The sequence below is a fragment of the Wasmannia auropunctata genome, unplaced genomic scaffold (genome assembly GCF_000956235.1).
Source record: "Wasmannia auropunctata unplaced genomic scaffold, wasmannia.A_1.0 LD334250.1, whole genome shotgun sequence".
Taxonomy (NCBI): Eukaryota; Metazoa; Arthropoda; class Insecta; order Hymenoptera; family Formicidae; genus Wasmannia; species Wasmannia auropunctata.
In genome coordinates this window covers 700417-721083 of record NW_012028640.1, presented here as the reverse complement: position 1 = coordinate 721083, position 20667 = coordinate 700417, and the positions used below count along the sequence as shown (strand labels likewise).

General features: G+C 42.4%; 3 protein-coding genes across 7 annotated transcripts in view; 1 reads left to right on the top strand and 2 right to left on the bottom strand.

The window, feature by feature from the left end:
- Positions 1 to 563: 563 nt before the first annotated feature.
- On the bottom strand, positions 564 to 5427 carry LOC105458935 (casein kinase I isoform alpha). Of its 3 annotated transcripts, none has more exons than XM_011704559.1 (6): positions 4777 to 5427; positions 3324 to 3433; positions 2913 to 3135; positions 2538 to 2831; positions 2159 to 2447; positions 564 to 1065 (listed from the first exon to the last, which is right to left on the bottom strand). In XM_011704559.1, the coding sequence occupies exons 1-6, from the start codon at positions 4903 to 4905 to the stop codon at positions 1055 to 1057; spliced, it is 1056 nt and encodes a 351-aa protein (XP_011702861.1). In that variant the 5' UTR covers positions 4906 to 5427; the 3' UTR covers positions 564 to 1054. The 3 variants fall into 3 exon arrangements, with proteins under 3 accessions (XP_011702861.1, XP_011702860.1, XP_011702862.1); XM_011704558.1 differs by lacking the exon at positions 564 to 1065 and adding an exon at positions 1598 to 1888; XM_011704560.1 differs by lacking the exons at positions 564 to 1065; positions 4777 to 5427 and adding exons at positions 1598 to 1888; positions 3965 to 4233.
- A 702-nt stretch (positions 5428 to 6129) lies between these two features.
- Positions 6130 to 10186, top strand: LOC105458931 (methionine--tRNA ligase, mitochondrial). Its single transcript, XM_011704551.1, has 7 exons — positions 6130 to 6771; positions 8016 to 8174; positions 8265 to 8539; positions 8624 to 8855; positions 8955 to 9190; positions 9285 to 9519; positions 9602 to 10186. Exons 1-7 carry the CDS (start codon positions 6513 to 6515, stop codon positions 10165 to 10167), a joined length of 1962 nt encoding a protein of 653 aa, XP_011702853.1. The 5' UTR covers positions 6130 to 6512; the 3' UTR covers positions 10168 to 10186.
- A 356-nt stretch (positions 10187 to 10542) lies between these two features.
- The window catches only part of LOC105458933 (dopamine receptor 1), a 93748-nt gene continuing 83623 nt past the window's right edge, over positions 10543 to 20667 (bottom strand). For 2 of the 3 annotated variants that reach the window (XM_011704554.1, XM_011704555.1), the window contains exons 2-7: positions 17048 to 17117; positions 15337 to 15646; positions 14902 to 15046; positions 14293 to 14396; positions 13512 to 13794; positions 10544 to 12945 (exon numbers count right to left, since the gene is read on the bottom strand). In XM_011704554.1, the coding sequence (XP_011702856.1) occupies positions 12661 to 12945; positions 13512 to 13794; positions 14293 to 14396; positions 14902 to 15046; positions 15337 to 15646; positions 17048 to 17117 (1197 nt within the window). In that variant the 3' untranslated portion in view covers positions 10544 to 12660. Of the gene's footprint in view, positions 12946 to 13511; positions 13795 to 14292; positions 14397 to 14901; positions 15047 to 15336; positions 15647 to 17047; positions 17118 to 20667 lie in introns of all 3 variants that reach the window. The other variant, XM_011704556.1, reaches the window with a different exon arrangement.

Sequence of the window (20667 nt, the reverse complement as noted above, 5' to 3'; positions counted from 1 at the left end):
TAAACATATTCACAGACAGAAAGAGAGTAAATCGAGGGATATTTCTACAATAGAATCGTTAGTCGTTTGTTCGTTTCTCGATGGAGTACTCGTTACTCAATACAGTACGGTACATACTTAAAAGTTAGATTGTTGCCTTAACATTAAGGTATCTTTAATATTACTTTAACTTGTCAATATTATATCGGAGAGAGACGTAATCGTTCATTTATATAAAAAAAGAAAAATTATTCCGGTCAAACGTATCAAAGGTATGTGCAATGGTAAGTATACCTTTGACACTATTGACATACTATCTTCGATAAGAAAAATATTAACACTTTCTCAACATTCCACATACGCTAGAGTATGATCACGCTATGTGTTGAAGACAAAACAAAAATTTAGGAAGCAGAATATCAGTTTACCACGGTAGTTACTCATACTCTCACAAAAACACTCATATTTTTTTTTGTGTATCTCTCTTTTCTGTTTGTAGAATAGATATAAAATTTTCAACCACACGCGCTCCACGCAGAATCAACGCGAGCATCCGAGAATGGTCTAAACATCCTCTCTTTCTCTCCATGAAAGTCGCACAATTTCGCGAATTGAATCACCCACTCAAGCCTGATATAATACGTTTTTACTCCCTCACAATATCTTCCTCAGGGCAACAAAACCTTTATTTCCAATGATTACCAACGGTAAATTAAACACGTAATAACAAAGTAAGAACAAGCCATTTGTCTGGCTGGCTGGTCTCTCACTCGGATTTCCAATTCCAAAAAGTTCAATCAGCCGAAACTCTAAGTTGCCAGTGTTACAACATCTCGTGTGTGTGTGTGTGTGTGTGTGGCTCAGTAAATATGTGATACAATCACGCTTCCCCTCTGGTATATGCGGAAATGCTGACATCTTTTGTTACATTACATCACGTTATCTCTTTGCGCGAAATTAGAGTGTTGACTGATATGACTCTTCGAATGATAACTTCTGTAAGAAATTCGGTACCTCGTTTGAAACACTTTAGTGATCGCGATCAAGATTGTTGCTACAATGAGGAGTTATAGTCTTAGCGCGCTCCTGGAACAAATAAAATCGATTTTGGAATTATAGAAAATTATCACAATTCTCTTTAATTCTGTTGTAAATAACATGTTTATAAATAATGCAAATGTAACGTTCCCTTTTGATGTTACTCCGCTTGTGTTTCTGAAATCATATGACAGTGAAATATACAGATGTGTTACTTATTTCTTACGCAATTTTACACGCAAATAACATTACCGATTGATTTAAAATTCAGTAAGATATTAAAAAGTTTACCAATTAAATTTGAATGATAAACGGAAAGATAATAAACACATTAAGCCTTCTCTTTTTTCATCTCATTCATTTTAGTTTAATATATACAATTAAAAAACATTTAATATATATAATAAATTTAGATATACTGCAGTGCTTCAAATCACTCAACAATATTCTTAAAAAAGAAACTCAAGATGTAAAGATAAGAATCTAATAATTAACATGAAAGAGCCATTAAATAATAATTAAAATAGGAACATTAAACGACAGATGAGAAATAATGTAAAAGTAAATATCTGAAAAATTTAGGTATAAAGTTTATATATTCATTATCATGGGATGGAATTAATCGTTAAATGAATTATAATTAGCGTATAAGCATACTTATATTTCCATTAGTGTTTCAGTCATTATTACTAGTAAATATTAAAGAAAATCTTTTCTCCAAAAAATTTTTTGCCGTGCCGATTTTCTCATCGGGGAAGAAGGAAAAAAGTATTTAAGAATCCCCAGAGTTATTGCTTCTTGGAAGAATGATTTGTGCCAATGGAAATGTTCAGTTTGGAGGACTCCAACCATCTTTTAAGATTGAAATTGGCTGTTAAAAATGATAATTTATATAAACAACATAACCAAAAAAAAAAAATAGAAAATTTTGAGTTGAGAAAAATTCGTCACGTCAACGATGAGAATAGTAATGAAAAATTTTAACAATTAAGAGCATTAACTCCCCTCCCCCCTTCCCCCATCGTGATTGTTGTGACCGAATATGAAACGATGACATGACATGTACGTGAATTGTCAGAAAAATCTACAGACTACACGTGGACATGCTGCGTGAAATTAATTCCAAAAATTTTCATTGCACCTGATTGAGCGTTGGCCTGAGTAGGTGCCTGACCTTGTCCCTGTCCCTGCCCCTGAGCACCTTGAGCACCTTGAGAAAGACCTGGTCCAGCTGTTGACACTCCACCGCTAATATTACTACTTGCTGCCTTTTGTTTCAACATCGTCCAATCAAATGTGTAATCATATTGATGGTTCAATGTACGGAAAAGTATGCGGAAAAGTTGGCGTAAATACATGTAGTCCGGGCTTTCTTCAAAGCGTAGACCTCGCGTGTAATTTAAATACATAGCGAATTCTGCAGGAAATCCCTGAAAAAAAAAATGGTAACCTTCGTGTCACGAATATACATACACTATTGATACAAAGAAAAAGAGATGGATGAAACTTCTTCAGCATACCTTGCATAAGACTTCTACTGGCGTGGACATTTTTTTCTCACTAATTTTCTCGTACTTCTGCTTCTTCGTCGCGGCTTTGAGACCTTGCCACGGTAACGATCCTCGATTGAAGTACATAAGAACGTAGCCGAGTGATTCCATGTCGTCGCGACGACTCTGTTCAATTCCAAGATGCGCGTTGATAGACGCATACCTCGCGGTGCCCGTTAAATTTTTATCTTCACGGTATATTATATGCAATCTTGTGCGACTATCCCTATACTTTTTAGCCAATCCGAAATCGATGAGGAATAGCTGAAATGTAATTTAGCATTGATGCATGGATATTTTATTTCTAACATATCATTGAAGAAACAATCAAACTAAAGTACATACCTTGTTACAATGTCGCCCGATTCCCATTAAAAAATTATCTGGCTTTATATCTCTGTGGATGAAGTGTTTGCAATGAACATACTCAATCCTACCAATCATCTGGTCCGCCAACATTAAGACTGTCTTGATTGTAAACCTTCTTGAACAGAAAGTAAAGAGGTCTTCCAGAGATGGCCCAAGAAGATCCATGACAAGAACATTATATTCACGTTCTTGTCCATACCTACGGACAGAAGGAAGATTCCTATCAGTTGGCCGTCTCACATCAATTTTTAATTAATATCTCAGCTCACATGAATTCCATTGTAATGATTTATTAACTTTTTTTTATTACGTGATACAACATTTTGCAACATGATAACAACTAACTACGCGATGCATAAGACAAAAAAAATTAAATGTGATAATTACCAACGTATGTGTGGTATTCCTATACCACCGTGTAATATTTTGTACAGCTTTGATTCATATAGAAGCTGCGGATGTCGGGCTCGCATATTCTCCAACTTAACAGCGACTTCCTAAAATGAACAGCATATTATACGTTATCAAACTGCAAAGCTTTATCTAACACAAAGGTCACAGACAAGATGCGAATAAGTGGAATGATATAATGATGTTATAATTTCATTATTATTCTGACTTTCCTTTGTTTCTCAAGCACTTATGTATATATTTATATTACAGAAATAACAATAAACAGAATTGAAAAAAAATTAAAAATACTAGCAAAATAGAGGATGAAAATAAATCCCTCTTAATGATCGTGAAAGTTAATGTATAATACTAAGTTTTATAGATAAAAATGTATTAAGTTTATGTAAATAAAGTTAAATTCTCGTTTAACTTCATTTTTATCTAAATCTTAGTTAAATTCTATTTCCCATTGTCATTCACACACTGCCATTGTATCCCAACAGGATACATTATTATTCTTATACATTGATTTTTACATGAGATGTATTATATTACCATGTATAGGTCATAAGGCTGTGCTTCAAGCCTACAGTGTACTAACAATGGTATCATAAAAAAAAAAGGAAGCGACTTACAAAACAAACGGAAACGAAAAGGACCAATTGCCAGCGTCATTGTTTACCGCGTTCATGATACGATTTTCTTTATCTCTACGTGAAACCGTAATCTTCTAGGAGCCCAGAATTAATTGACCGGACTGCGACTGTCTGTTCAAGTGTTCAACTTCGGCTGCCGCAGAAACCCAGCCGCGAGAAACACAAGAAATTTGCATCGCTTTCGCGAACAATCGCTAAGCATGTGCGCACACGGAATTCCGATTATCATTCCCATCGTGACAAGCGTCAGCTTATATTTATCTCTCGACCGCGTCCAAGACGTGCAATACCCGCGCGTGCACGTATACGTCACTCGCGACGTGTCCGCGGCGAGGCTTCGCGCGGAGTAAATCGTCGTCGGCGACGAGCGGACGGCACGGTCCTCGAATCCGTCGGGCCACGACGAATCTCAACGGCCGGGAGGATCCCTTCTGCCCCGACCTTATGGGTATATCGCGGTCGACATGTCGCGGCGGCTGTTTCGGCCAACGGCCGAAGTGTCTCGTCTCGTCCGTCCTAGTCCGACCTGGGCCTCCGTCCGTCCGTCGCGTCGAACGAACGAGGGTCGTCGACGCTGAACGAGAGAACGACGACAAGGAAACGCGAGATCGGGCTCTTCGGGAGGCGGAACGAAAAAGGAGACAAGACGGAAAGAGGGAGGGGGGGGGGCGCGAGAGAAACGGGAAACGCGAAACAGAGGGAACCCGTGCGTGCGATCAGCAGTTCGAAGAGAGTAGGTCGTGCGCGGATCGTCCCCCCCGTGAGAGGGGACGTCCGCCAGAGTGGCTTACCTCGCCATTGGAGATGTTGATGCCGAGGTAAATGTCGCCGAAGGAGCCCGAGCCGATCTTCCTCATCAGCCTGTACTTGCCACCCACGATGAATTCACTCTTCGCTATTGACATCGCTAACGACGCCATGTCACTGCTCTCCTCCGTATGCCTTCTCTCTCTCTTCACTCCACCGCCACGCTCTCTCTCCGCCTCTCTGGCCTCTCTTCCCTTTTGCGCTACCTTAACGCGGGGACCTCTACACACGGCGGTGTAGTTTCGCACCTGCTCGCCGTCCTTCTCCCTCGCTCGCGCTCCCAGCCGTTCCGCAATATCTCTCACCCTCTTGCCGTCTCTCTCTCTCTCTCTCTCTTGCTCGCTCGCTGGCTCCCCTTTCTCTCTTTCTCTCTCTCGCGGCGCGCGAAGGTCGTGCCAAATCGAGGGTACGCGACGACCGTGGCGTATGGGGGACTATGTGTATACGGGGCCGGATTTCGGCCAGTCAGGGTCACCGGGCCCGGGGGCGATGCGCACGGTTCTGACGCGTCAACGCGGACGGGCTGTTCACTGGCGGCACGGCGAGCCCCGTCGACAGCGCGCCGACATTTTCCCTCTCGCTGTGGGCACACGAAGAGCAGCAGCAGCGACTGATGGCTCCCGGAAGCGTGCGTCACACGACGACCGACCGAGACGGCGCGCGCGCGGGCGCGGGTGACGCGCGCGGAGGGTGGGGGGAAGGGGGTAGCCGCCGCACTGCCGCTCAATGGAGTAACTCCACCTGCGCGACGCCGCGCGACGCCCGTACGTAGGCGTGCGCGACGATTCGCGCGCGTCAACGGCGATAATCGGACGTGACTTTTTCCGCGGCGCGATCGCGTCGAGCTGGCTCGAGAGCGTCCGCGCGTCCCTCCGAGAGAGAGAGGAGCCGATCCGCGTGAAGTTGCTCGCTTGACACCGTCGGTACCTCGGAGCACTCAGGCCCGTAGCAACGGCGGGCGCGCCACACGGATAGGCGGGCGCCGAAAACGAATTTTTATTTTTGCAAATTTCACTTATGTACAACCGCGCTGCGTTGAACGATAAAGCGGACATGCTGCAGATATTCTTTGTTTTTTCTTCTTCTTCTCTCTCGTCTTTCATACACTGTGTTGAATCATGTCTTTGGTATTCGTGAAGATTCTTCGAGGAACGAATAATCGACACGATTCACGGTTTTCTTTTTTTCGTGCGAAATAAACACGATGTTTCAAGAAACGAATACAAAACGGCTCTGGATTAGATGACTTATGCGCTTCGACAGACTCTCTATTCCGCGACACGTTGCGAATCCAGGATGAATCCGGAACGCGATGTGGGTCAATAGGGTGTCTCTCCCCCGTGGCTACGATACTGACGTACCGGAACCTCGTGTTACTTATCCGTATCTTTACAAGCTATTGTCTGAGCGCGTTAAAAAGCCGTCGTCATTATCGTCGTAATCGGTTAGGAAATACGTTTGATCGCAACGGCGATATATAATTGTGTCAATGCGGCCCTTGCGACAATTCGCACGGAAAAATAGAACGGCGCGCGATTGTTCGGACGGGAGGAGATTTAAAACGTCGCCGGCGACATCTGGCTTACGTCAACCACACCGACGGACCGACCTCACGCGCGACGACGGCGCACTTTCGGCCGCTGACTCCTGGCCGTGTCTTCGCATGTGTTCGATTCGACGTTCGCATCGGCCGCATCTACTTTCTTGACAGTGGACATTCATGGCAAGCGTTTTACTGCGAAACGCGACGCGCGTAGGACTGTCCAGGCGACTGAGGGGCGGCCGGGTGACCGCGTGGACGAGCGACGAGAGGTGCATCATGACGAGCCGGGCGAGGCTCGAAAAGGTTCTGGAGGAGTTGCAGAGGAATCCCTACTACGACAAGTATGCCGGGAAAATCGCGAAGCTGCAGCATACCAGCCCGGACGAGTTTCTGCAGCGTGTCGAGCAGCAGGAGAAGAAAGTTCGCGAGAAGCAAGGTACACGATCTTCGCCAGACGAGGCTGCTAATTTTCTCTGACAACATTGTTTCTCGAAAAAACGATCGTCTGTATTTCCCTTCCTTCTGACACTGCTGACGTAAACTTGGCTGTAGCTTTTGTGCTCGGCAAAACGCATTTCTAGACGCTGGTCTAGCGGAAAACGTTTAGATATTACGGCGATAAGGATGCTAGTTTGTAAGTAAAGAGATTTGTTGATAAAGATCTGTTCGAATCGTGTTGTTGTTTAAAGAGAAACGCGAGAAAGCTGGGAGTTTCTACCAAACCGAGGCAAAGCCAGCCTTGGAACCTGGCAGGCAGGCGAAAGAGGCGCGATTGGATAGCGTGATGAAAGTTGCAATGATAAGAGACAAGTCGAGAGAGGAGATTGTGGAGATATGGAATGAGTATCACAAGCAGAAGGACTGCATCTGCGGCACCATGACGCCCGAGCAGTACGATAAGATGTTCGCGCGCGGCAGGCAGCACTCCACCTTCCTCTTGCCGCTGCCGAGGGAGCAGGGCTATGAATTTATAATGTGCCAATTCTACGGCTCGGAGGTGCACATGACCCCGCTCTTGTGGTACCAGACGCACAAGGAGAACGCGCCCGAGTGCTTGACCATGATACACTATACCGAATTGCGAGACGACAAGGGCATTGTACTCATGCGCGGAGAATTCGATACAAAACTGCTGCAAGCGCAAGAGGCGCAGTGCCTGGCTAATGAGCTGCAGTTATATTATTGCAACGATAACGAACAGAGATTGCAGTTACTTGAAACGTTTACCAATATACCTAACGAATTTAAGCACATGGATCTCATAGCCCAGTTGGAGACCATATCTTTGGAGTCGAGTAATGTCGAGACAAAGAGAGAGAAATAAGAAATTAATGTATTGTAATTATATGTACAGAACTAGTAAAAAAAATAAATATTTTTAAGATAAAGAGCCCATATATCATTTTTTCCATAGGTTCATGAAAAAATATTTCTATTTTGATATATTTAAACTATAACATTAAAACATATTTAATGTATTAAAATAATGGCCTTGTTAAACTTCTCTTTTATGTCTATTTTATGATTTTATATCTGCAATCGTGCAACACAAAATAGCTTTGATATTATGGGAAAAAATATGTAACATTAATTTGTTTTACATTTTTTGTCTAAAAATATTGATGAGTATAAATTCTAATGCTTCAACATGATAATAATGATCGTTAATTTGAATTTCAGTTAGACACGTAATTGCAAATCAGCCCTTGAAATCGACGATATTTCCATTCCTATTAAAAAATGTGCGGTCGTCTTGGAGTCAAACGATAAAGAGGCAATATGCAAAAGATTCGTCTCAAAATAAGTACATTACTACGCCGATTTTTTATGTAAACGCTGGTACGTAATTTTTTTTTCGAATTCAAAATTCTTATCTGTTAGTCATTATTGTGATAACGGAAAGTCACAAATGTATGTTTTATACGTTAGGTCCTCACATTGGACATTTATACAGCGCAGTTCTGGCCGATGCCGTTGCTCGATACAACAGTATGTTGGGCCACAAAACATTCTTTGCCACTGGCACCGACGAGCACGGCAACAAGATCAGAGCCGCCGCAGCCGCAGCCGGTCTGCCGAATCTCGAGTACTGCACAGGAATTTCGCAGCAATTCAAGGAGATGTGCGATAGGTTTGAAGTGGATTATTCGCGTTTCATTAGAACCACTGAAAAGCAGCATTGTGATGCAGTGTATCATTTTTGGGTTCTTAGAGCAAATTTACTTCTGAACATCGCGTATGTTCTCGTGATGCCTCGTGACTCACGTTAGAAAATTGAATTTTCACAGGAACAATTAGATGAAAGAGGGCATATCTATCTGGGAAAGTACTCGGGATGGTACTGCGTATCGGACGAAGCGTTCCTCAGCGATACAGAATTGGTGGAACAGACAGATTCGACCGGCAAAGTAGTCAAAGTCTCCGCGGAATCGGGAAACCCGGTAGAGTGGACCGAGGAGGAGAATTACAAGTTCCGACTTAGCGCATTTCAAGACGATCTCAAGTACTGGCTCAAAGATGGTATGGAAAGATGTTGGATCTTACAATTAATCTAATTCATTATTTCCCTTTCTTTAACGCGACTGCAAATTGTAAAGTTCGGATTTTGTTTTTTTGTAGAAAATACAGTTAGACCAGCGCTGTATCACAAAACGTTATCCCAGTGGGTAGAGGAGGGCGCGTGTTTGCAAGACTTGAGCATTACTAGAATCAGAAACAAGGTGCCATGGGCTATGCCCTCTCCGTGCAACGAGTCTCACTCGATATACGTGTGGCTGGATGCCTTAGTAAATTATTTAACGGTCCTAGGATATCCAAATGAGTCTTACAAAGAACTTTGGCCACCCACTATTCAAGTACGAATCACAATTCTTAGCTAATAATGAATATTGTATGAAAATTGCTAGTTTAAAATGTGGAATTGTAACCAAAAGAAAATTATTGATGCAGATAATTGGGAAAGATATCCTGAAGTTTCACGGTATCTATTGGCCAGCATTCTTAATGGCGGCTGGTCTCGAGCCTCCAAAGACGTTACTGTGTCACGCTCATTGGACCGTTGATCACAAAAAAATGTCGAAATCAAGAGGCAACGTAATTTCGCCATTTGAAGCTGCAAATGAGTATTCAGAAGATGGATTGCGATACTTCATTCTGAGAGAAGCGGTGCCCCAAAACGACGCAAGTAAGCACGCAGACAAATCGCATGCATTTACATATCATTTTCATCGCATGTATCGTAAAAAAAAAAAAAAATTTATTCGCAGACTATAGTTCAACAAAAATTGTTAACATATTGAACTCCGAGTTGGCGGACACGCTGGGCAATCTAGTCAGTCGTTGCGCGGGCAAAGCGGTCAATCCGTCGAAAGAGTTCCCCGATCCGGCGAGATACTGGAACGTGTTGCGGTCTCAGGTGGCTGACGAAACCAGAGAGGCTCTGAAGTCCGTCGGCGAAAAGGCGCGCGAGAGTTACGAGGAGTACAATTTACATCACGTCGTGGACGCGGTCATGAGTATGCTTCATTCCGCGAACAAGATGGTGGCGTATCACGAGCCTTGGCAGCTGAGGAAGCGTGTCGACGACGCGGATTCGATCGAGGAACTTAAAGCCGTGATATCGCTTGCTCTGGAAAGTAGTAGAATAGGTGCTCTAATATTGTATCCAATTGTACCGAGATTGAGCAGTGGTTTGCTCGATTTTCTAAATATCCCGAAGGAGAGTCGCACGTGGGCCGACACCGCGCCCGAATTCTTCAGCAGCAATAGCACGAAAGACAGGCGTATCGAACGTAATAATCTGATATTGTTTAAGAAAATAAGAAGTCAATAAATATTTATACATCTATTAATTGTCTATTAATTGATTATAAAGTCGAGGGCGGAATGTCTCTATATATACTAGTCTTCTGTATAAAAGCTACAAAACAATTAGACAAACAGTGAAAATTAAAATCACGCTAAACATAACGTATCATATATATTTCAAGTTAACGACAAGAAAACAAGAGTTTGGATTTGTAGAAGTACTAAACTGTGAAAATGAATGAAACACCAGTTAATTTAGGACTTCAAAAAAATTCATATCCCATAAGTGTACAATAAAAATACCCCTTTTTTCGCGTTCGCTATTTCTTTTCCGTGTTTCGGTAGGACGTGTAGGAATCGGACGAAAAAGAGGAAATCAGTAAAGTCGGCGAGACAGGTACTCTTTGTCGAAGTCTTAGTCTAATATATTTACAGAGAACGGTCATTCGATTATATCAGTAGTATACATCAACATTGCGCACAGGTCCTGCCGGCTAGAGAGTTCCACGCTGTGTGTTTCCTTCAACCGTCTCTACAGTCTGTGCGACGCATGCAATTCGTACGTGACACTCCCTCTCGTTCCCTCCCGCGCCGGATCGCAATGCGTTTTGTATCGTAGATATAGATGTATCCAAGGAAGCTCGACGGATCCTCGCGAACGCCAAATTGGCTCGTGACTACTTCCTTCCGCTCGGATATGTGATGCAGAATTGAATTTGAGATTCGACGGGTGCTCGACGACGACTTTGCGTACATTCGATGAGCGCGCCCATAATACGAGATCTCCTCGCATCTCCCTGCGAGTATCCCGCCGCGTGTCCCTCTCCGCGCCCGTCAAATAGAAAAATAATTAAATGACTATTTACAGAATGGAAAATTAATTTCTATATAGTTCAACTGCACGGCGCACCGCTGCGCTGACCTATTGCTATTAAGTTTTTTCCCTTTTTTTATATAATATATATATATATATGTATATAATTTCCACGAATTTTTCGACAGACGTTACTATTTAGAAACATATCGGTATTTTTTTTTTTTTTAGTAACATCCAGCTTTTAACATCGTAGATTGGCTATCGACATTGCTCCATTTAAAGAGAGATTGCTTGACAAGATTTAGTATCCTAAGCGCTACACTTGGATTCTTCTATTAATCGACAATATTCCACTCTATGCCTGTCGTCGTACCACTTGAAACAAAAGCGAACGAATGAAGAAATGAAAGAAGAAGATCAACACTACGATTTCACGGTGGATTATGTCGTCGGGATATGTTTCGAAGTGGATTTCCGGTGATTGTCTTAATTACAATGATTGATGCCTTCGCGCGAAATGCCGCGATTTTACATGGTCGAACACCACAGCCTTCACTCCTTCGCAATAAAAAAAAGGAAAGAGAGAGAGAGAAAGAGAGAGAGAGAAGAGAGAAGAGAGAGACAGATACTCCTCGATCGTGCGACGACACACGCAAAATGCGTCACAACGAAAATATCGCACTTCGAGGAAACCCGCGCGTTATTCGTAATTTATCATACAATCGAATCGTGACGATGGAAGCAGAGTCACGACGTATACGAAGTGCTCATTTTGATCATCCGCGACAAACGTCCCGATTTACATTGCTCTCCTGCATTTTACTTGATACTGCTTCTCCACTATCCTCCAGAAATCTAACGTCGAGGAAATACGAGCAACGCGTGGTCCGCTTTGATCCGAGAGAAATCCTCGGGCCAAATCAACGACAGCTAACTAGAACACTGATTGATATTACGTGAGGAGAGATTCAATAATATGGCTGAGAGTTATTATCAACGTCCTCAGTTATGCTTATTTTACGCGAGCGCGGCTGCACAGCGAGGGCACAACGTCGTCGCAAGCTGCAGCTGCAAGTCTTCCTTTGAGCAGGCGGGCGGGTTTTTGGCGTTCAATCCTTCGCGGATGCAAATACTGAACTTTAGCACGCGAGAGTAAACTCCGCTTGTTGGTACAAGCGATGCCGTATGCTGATTTTATGTACACTGACGCAAGTTCGTGCGAAACAATAGCAATAAGCGATATCGTTCCACTAGTGAAGTCGTGCAACCTGCCAAATCGATTGCGCCACGACGTGGTCCTTCGACATTGATCGGATTCGAAACAAATTTTAGAACAGCAAACGGAAGACTGTGAATCTAAATGCTGAAATAAAAATGTTTCGATAATCAGATACGTTTCCTCCGTGCGACGCGGAAGGTCGCGCACGGGATCAGCACGCCACGACGAAGAACGAATTCCTCTTGGGCGAAGCGTGTTTCAATTCTAACGTCGTTACTCTCCGCCGGGTGGTGAGATGTCCCCAGATTCTGCATCGCAAATTCTTCCGACGGGTAAGTAACGAAGGCGAACAGGATCGCGACGACTTCGGCGGCGGAGCAGCGAGAGCGAGATCCAAGAAAGAAATCGTTTTTTTTTTAAGACGACCGCAAGAGAGAGAGAGAGAGAGTCGAGAGGAGGAGACGCTCGTCGGAACGCTCGCTTTATATGGCACTGACGATGGTGTCGCGGTGTCGTTGAGCCATGACGCCGACCTGACAGCTGTCCGCGCTCGATCTCGGACTGATGTTACACTCGACCATGGAGCCGTTCCGCTTCTGCACCACCACCGAGCGGAACTCGCCGCACTCGCTGGTCGACGGCTGATTGCCCCGCGCGCGTGCCCCCTTCGTGAGGATCCTCTTGAACGCCTCCCGGAACTCAGTGTTGAAGATGCTGTAGATTATCGGGTTGAAGGCCGAGTTACTGTAACCGAGCCACGTGAGAACCTGTTCGGGAGGAAGAAACGACTTTGATATACACCTTTGCCTTATATCGGAAAAATGTGCGCGGGTAAGATTGTTCTATACGCGTGAGAAAATTCTCGTCTTGTTACAGCTGAGAATTTTATAACAGCAATATTCAGGATATTTTCGGGATTTGATACAGAATGAAAGAGTGCCTAAATCCGATTAAACAATAGGTGTAGTAAGCCTTTTAATCCCTTTTGTTTCTAGAGAATAGAAACTCTAAACTTTGACTTTTTTTTTCCTGGCAAAAAGTGTTTCCGGCATTTCTTTAAGTCGTAATCTCTAAGTTTTAAGCGAGTTGGTCAGATCCCAGCTTTAAAGTTTTAAGCTTATAATTAACTAAAGTAATTTAATTAAATTAACATCACAACTTTTGCTCAAAGCTTAAAGAATAAAAGCTACATCAGGATTGTTACATCTTGCTTCTAGATCGGAGCTTAATTTTTTTTCTATTATGAGAGAAAAGAATCGAATCCGAGTTTAAAAAAAAGACTAGTTAAAATGAAACGGGCGATTTCGAATGCAGTTTGCGCAAAGAGTCGCACCTGGAACGCTCGGTGGGATATGCAGGTCTTGCAGTAGGCTGCGACGATGTTAACGCAGAAGAAGGGCACCCAGCAAATCAGGAATACGCCCATGATTACGCCGACAGTGATCGCGGCCTTGTGGTCGGACACATGATAAGGGCTGGTTGGCTTCGTCTTCGTCTGCGGCTTCGGTGGCTTGCAGCGACTGCTCTTCGAGCGAAAACTCTTGGCCATGGAGGTGTCCGGCAGCTTCGTCACCGCTCGGATACTCTTCACGTGTTTCTGCGCGTAGCAATAGAGCCTAGAAGAGGAAGGCATTCCTTAACGCGTGGAATGAAGCTCTTATGATTTATCATTAGTCATTACGTTATCAGAGAGCATTTCACGATTTTCGTGGCAGCGAAATGAAAGCATATACGATTGTAATCTTTGTATATCAGAGAAACAAAAGCGATAATAAAAAAAAAATGATGTTGAATATCTACTGGAAATTTCATCCGCATCCGATGCTGTTCCGACGCTTGCTCCGCTAAACAAATTTGCGGTATATTCGGCGTTGTTGCGCGTGCAATTTATTTCTTATGAATTTTTAAACGAAGACGTTTTTCCGAGCGCATTCGGTCGTTTTTATCCTGAGGCTCGCGCGGGAGCCGCGTCATATTTTATATAGGACGCTATGCGAGCTGCATCACCCATGAAGATTACGGAGAATGATTACGGCGAGAGTTGCGGAAGTAAAAAGTTAAATTAATTCACGTCCAAGTAGTTAGCGTATGGGGCGCCAGCGCGGCGATCTTACCTGCAATAAATACCCAGCATCACGATGCAGGGCACGTAGAAAGATATGCAAGAGGACACCACCGCATAGGTGGGTGTAATGTCTAGGGCACACGTAGGGTGCTCCTGTAAGGGTAAAAGACAAGAGTAATTAACGAGAGTACAACGGCGAGGATTACGCAAACTGCTTCAGACGCAAACGTATGGCGTGACGGGGTAAAACAAGAAATGTCATTTTATTTTTAATCCCTCCGCGGTATTCGAAAGCAACAGCCGTCACGCATTCACGTATTCCTTTTTATGACGCTCGATACGAATTTATTTTCACACGATTGGTACATCGTACGTAGAGTATATGTACTTATAATTTTTCATCGGGCAATATTTATAATTGCGGATTTTTTTAATATTACGTACACACTTCAAATATTGAAGTGGACGGAATTCATATTTTATAAATTTCCACCGGAAAGGATTACCTCAGTAATTAAAACCGACAGTTTGCTCGAGATCTGAGGAACCGTGGAAAACCGTTTCATCACGTTTTACGTATTCAAATAGACCGCATTCGATATATTGAACTGCTGGATATCTATTAATAAATCAGTTACGCGATTTGTGGGCGTCTTACCTCCACTTTTTCGTCCACATACATGGGCTGATCATTATTCCTGTGAAGGTCTAGACTGATCGGTACGAAGGATATGAGTCCTGCTAGAAGCCACACAACGACGATGCCGCCAATGGCAACTCTTCTGGTTACCCAACGGCCGTACCTAAAACAACGACGTTTTGACAATCTTCCGATTTAAATCTCTAAAATTCTCATCTTATTAAAAATTTATATATATAATTTCTTAGTATTAAATCTGTTTTATCTCCTAATTAAGTCCAATTTTCGACGATTATTTTTTTCATATAATGATCTTCGTTTAATTATTTTAAACTTTTCGCGATTTCAAAAATATATCGTGTAAATGTCATGCCGAAAAAATAGTAATTTTAAATTTATAAATCATTCGACGATCCTTTGAAGCTTATCGATCTCGTGACCGCGCGGCCTCACCTGAGGGGATCCTTGATGTGTATGTAGCGATCAAGTGATATGGCGCATAGATTCAGGATAGAGGCAGTGCTGCACATAACATCGAAGGCGATCCAGATGTCGCAGAACCACATTCCGAAGATCCAGTAGCCAAGGAGATCGTTGATCCCGGCAAAGGTCATCACCAGCCCACCGACGAAGAGGTCGGCGACGGCCAGGGAGGCCAGGAAGAGGTTGCCGATCCTCCGTAGCCCGCGGTCGGTGTAGATCGCCACGCAGACCAGAACGTTGCCGGCGACGGAGAAGAATATCAGGATCACGAGGAGGAATCCTGCGGATATCGCGGAGATCCGTCTAGCGGAGAATCGCCAGGACACGCTACTGTTCAACACGTCGCCCCTCGAAGCGCGCGTGGGCCTTTAAGAAATCCGGCTTGCTGTGTCCGCCGGCCGCGGCCGATGAAATATAGATTCGCCGCCGCTCTATTCATCGAATTGAATCGGAGGATGAATCGAGAGAGGAGCCCCCGCGTCACCGCTGACGCGGCGCGAAATATCGGTATATTACCGCTGTCATCGGATGCTGTATATATATAATGGATACATCTTCCCGAGAAATTTTTGAGATACAATATATATTGCTAGACTTTCGTCGCGCGATATAATCGATATTATTTATGGAAGGATCTCGGAAGCCCCGACCTTCGTCCTAATGAAATTGTTTCTGGCGAAATTGCGCCGTCGATTACCCGTTGGGGAAAATTCGAGGGTGGCCGTAATCTCCGGTGACTTTTAATACTTGGCATTGCATGTGTATTTCTGTGCTCAATCTGTCACGAATGCGAACGCCGAAAGGATGAAATAACAAGGACGAAGCTGACAATGAGTGAACAAAATGAACGAAGAGCCGTGGTAAAGTCCGTTCTGGTTCACGTGCATATCCCCTTTAAAAGGCTAGATTCAGCAGAGTATATAATTCGCTTCGCGAACCTTTATTTTATCGATAACGTAAGCACCCCATATAGTAAAGTAATTCACGCTAAAACGTCGGTCAGGAAAAATCTTGCTATCTCTTAAAATCACAGGCAAGTCTTCTGCATAGATTGCGACTCTTTAAACAGGACTCTTTATCTCATCTCTGATTTTATACAAACATCTTACTTGAAGGAAGAATTAAAAACCAGTGAAATCTTTGAATTTTAAGTGTAAAAATAAATTATCAGTCAATTTGTCGGAACTTCCGTGTTCTGATAAATCTTAAAAATGCCGTTCTTAAAAACAAGGTTTAGACTTTCTATCTCTGCTAAATTTTAAATGAAAAGATCTCCATACAAAATTCAAAATTCTTTTATTTCTGTCAAAATTTCATTTTACAAAAGTATCGATACCATGGAGAAGTGTTATGGTGAAGGGCACCGTTGGGCGAGTTCGTGGCAGAAATTATGGGACAGAAATTACGACACTTGCCCTTGGGACACGCGTCCAATCATAATTTATTCGATTCTATCGGTTATATTAAGCGGCAAGAGAGCGTTCGAGAGGGAAAACAACAGCAGGGAGAGGTAAGGGCGCAGGAGGCAGGGAGAGTCTAGGGAGAGGGAGAGAAAGGCAGAGACTACCACGGTATGATTGGACGGGGTCGGGCTCGGATCGGAGCTTCCGAGAGTAGGCACTCTCGGGAGGCTGTCTTCGAGGGGCGACTCGCGATCGATCAAATGGAAAGTTTAGCGAACCAACTAGGAGCACCGACAGCAGCGAGAAAGCGTCTTCAGGCAGATCTTCTTCCCCGTCTGTCAGGTTATTCTGCGGAAAGACAAAGAGAGATTGCGTGAATGCTGGGGGGCTCTTGTCGGTTGCCGCGATGATTTACGCGAGGCAGAGGAGAGAATTGAAATTAGCTTAGGCCAAATTATCATACGCGCGACTACGTGACAGCTGCGGTGGCAATTGTGACACATCTACGGCGGGATAGAAGTGGGAACGAGAGATAAATAAAAATCAATTTGCATGGGAAGAAGCGCAGGGAGACACTATACGAAAACGTTGACGTTGCAAGCATCAATAATCAGTGTCTTTTAGAGCTTCGGAGCGTCTTCTTTTCCTAGATTTTCTCAGTAAAGGCGCATACACGAGTCTTCATATTGTCGCGTTTTATGGTAGAATCGTGATACGATAGAATCTACGATGAAAGAACGCTCCGCAGCGCTAACTTGCCGTTTTCCACGGGAGGGTGGCTACGGCTTTTAGTATTCTTCGCCGCGGAGATGCTACTTCCCATCGCGGGATCTAGCTATCTCGGCGTAAACGCGGACTCTCGACGTAATAAAGTCGCTTTACTTCTGTTTTTTTTTTTATGACGGATAGACGGGTAGGCGCTACAATTATCCGCGCCGAGCGCGGATATACCTATACAGCTCGGTGCAGTGTATCTCGCTTGTAATTCGAAACATTAAAGTTAATACATAGGTATACGGGATTTATTCAACGACCGCGATGATTACTCGCTCATGTTTCGCTGATGCGATACAAGGTATTACCTATCCCGACGATGATTTGATCTAAAACGCGAAACCTAAACGGCAAATCTGTACCTATTAATTTGGATCACATGCAATACATGCATATATATTCGCGCGTATAGCAATCGACATTTACATAGATTTGACGGCTAGATGCACAATATGCAAGTCGAAAATAAATAAATCATGATCGTCGAATCGCGACATTCAGTTTTGCATTGGCGGATCGCGGTTCGTCCCCTCGGCGCGGATCAATCGTCCCGCGTCTCATTTCTCGCGGGCACAATAATCTTGTGTATAACACGTCGCATTGAAATCTCACCGCGGAAACTTTCGAAAGTAGAACGATGTTTATCGATTCATTAGATATGCAATGCAGCATACGGCGCGGCCACTTTATATTCTATACTCACGCGGCTTATATTATATATATTATATATATATATATATACATATATATACATATATAAAATATATTAGTCGTACACCTCTTATACTACGACTCGGGGAACACTTTTCGTTCGAAATTTCGCTCGTGGAATAATTACGTCGATGCAAATTATGCGCCGATGCTTATGAATTTAAAGCGAGCTCAGCTGCGGTAAGCGACAGCAAGCGCTTTTACGCGTCTCAAAATTCCAGTTCAACCGGGACAGAATTTCCACTTCGACGAGTTGAAGTCGTTCGGCGCTCGGTCTCTTTCGCTCCAATTTTCCACCTGATCGTGCTCGATTCCCAGCTAATTTCTCTGACTCGCTGTGACTTCTCGCGGACATTTTGTTCCAGATCTGACTCGCGCTAAGATTTTCTATTCAATGTCAAGTTAGTACGTTCGATTGCAAGTAACAGAATTTTACAGCCATACTATCGAATATATATATAGACGTCGAAGATATAATATTCAAGAAGATTAAAAGAATCGACATGCTAAGCGCACACTAATACTGCAGTAAAATCAATAAATAATAAAAATATTTGTTATTTATTTAAGATCGTTTATATATATATATATATATATATATATATATATATATATATATTTCAATCGGATTGACATATATTATGTCAACAGAGGATAATTAAAGGATCAAAATATTTTGCAACATAACGCTTTAAAGCACGATCAAGTAGAACAGTAAAAAAATAAAAATTTGTGTTAGAGATAATGCGGAATGATCCGTTCAATATACATATGAGCACTTTAAATATTTATTACTCCAAATATGTTTTCAAAAAATGAATTTTATATAAGTTTGAATAATGTCGCGAAGGTACTTTATCAGGGTTTCATATCTGTCATATAAATATATACGATTGTTATTATTTTTAAAAAGATTAATATTCCCACCCGGGCCTATCTCGGAAACGGTTTTAGATATGGAAAAATGTTTCAAACTAAAATTGTTTAACTTTAAGGGGGACATAAAATGGTTTGACTTTGGATAACGCTGTCAAGATCAGGGAAAGGTCACTTCAAATTTTTTAAATGGAACCCGCCATCATGAATTTGACAACACATGTAAAAATCAAGGCCATTAAAAACCATTAAAAGTTGTTGCTTTTATTTTCATTTTTGAAAATTATTTTTATTTAAAAAAAAAGAGAAACAATCTCCAATGGTTATGATCTTCACATGTTTTATCAAAGTTATAATCCTGAACAACATTCAAAAGATTTTAGCCAGTGTTCGGACACCTTGAATAATGCCAATGGCAACGGTACTGCAAATTTTATTCATAACTTCATAACTAAAAATTTACTTAATCAAAAAATATTTTATCTATGTGTTTTTAAAAGCTCTCGAGATAAGCTACAAGAATATGCAATAAAAAATGAGAGGAGGGTTCCATTAAAAAAATTTGAAGTAACCTTTCCCTGATCTTGACAGCGCCACCCAAAGTCAAACCAATGATACCATTTTATGTCCGCCTTGAAGTCAAACAATAACTTTTGTTTGAAACATTTTTCCATATCTAAAGCCGTTTCCGAGATATTAGGCCCGGGTGGGACTTTATAAACATCCTGTATACATATATATATATATATATATATATATATATAATTATACACGTACATACATAGAAAGAATGAGTTTACTGAAATATCTAAAAATTTAGCTAGGTCTAAAAATAATTATATTACTATTTAAATAATTATAAGCGCTCAAGCTAGTTACTAGAATGTATCTATCTGCAAAACTTTTTGCAACATTATCATGGAGTATCCCCAACATAATTATTTTCAGATCTGTATCTGGCCTCATTTTTATATACTTCAGCAAAATCGTTTTTCTCCGTGCAAACGTAATTATATATACGTAAGATATATATGTGCATAATATATATATATACACACACATCGTCTAACTTCTTCTTTCAACTAATGCGTCAATGCAAACAGATCACGTACACCTGATATAGTACGGTCAGCTTAGTGAGATATATATCCCGGCGCATTGAGAGTTGTAGTGGCGAGCGCTTCTTCCATCTACCTAGGTACAATACCTATTCGACATAATGTATAGCAGGGCGTGAATGGACTCGGTAAGACGGAACGCATTAGCGTTACAAATAAGCGTCTCAGAAAATATATAGTCATTGAATTTAGAAGTAATTGATCCCAGACGGTCGGGCCATTATTGCGCAACTTACCGTGCAACTTACAGCACGCACGTGTTACAGTTAAGATTGTTTCTCTCGCGATTTACGTTTCTCGACGTAAAAAGACGCTTTTACGCTCATCGCGTGAGATCAGTAAACGATGCTTATTCGTGCGGAAACGCGTCGATTAACTTTCTTCCGATTAACATATCGTCGCGGATCCCCCCCCCCTCC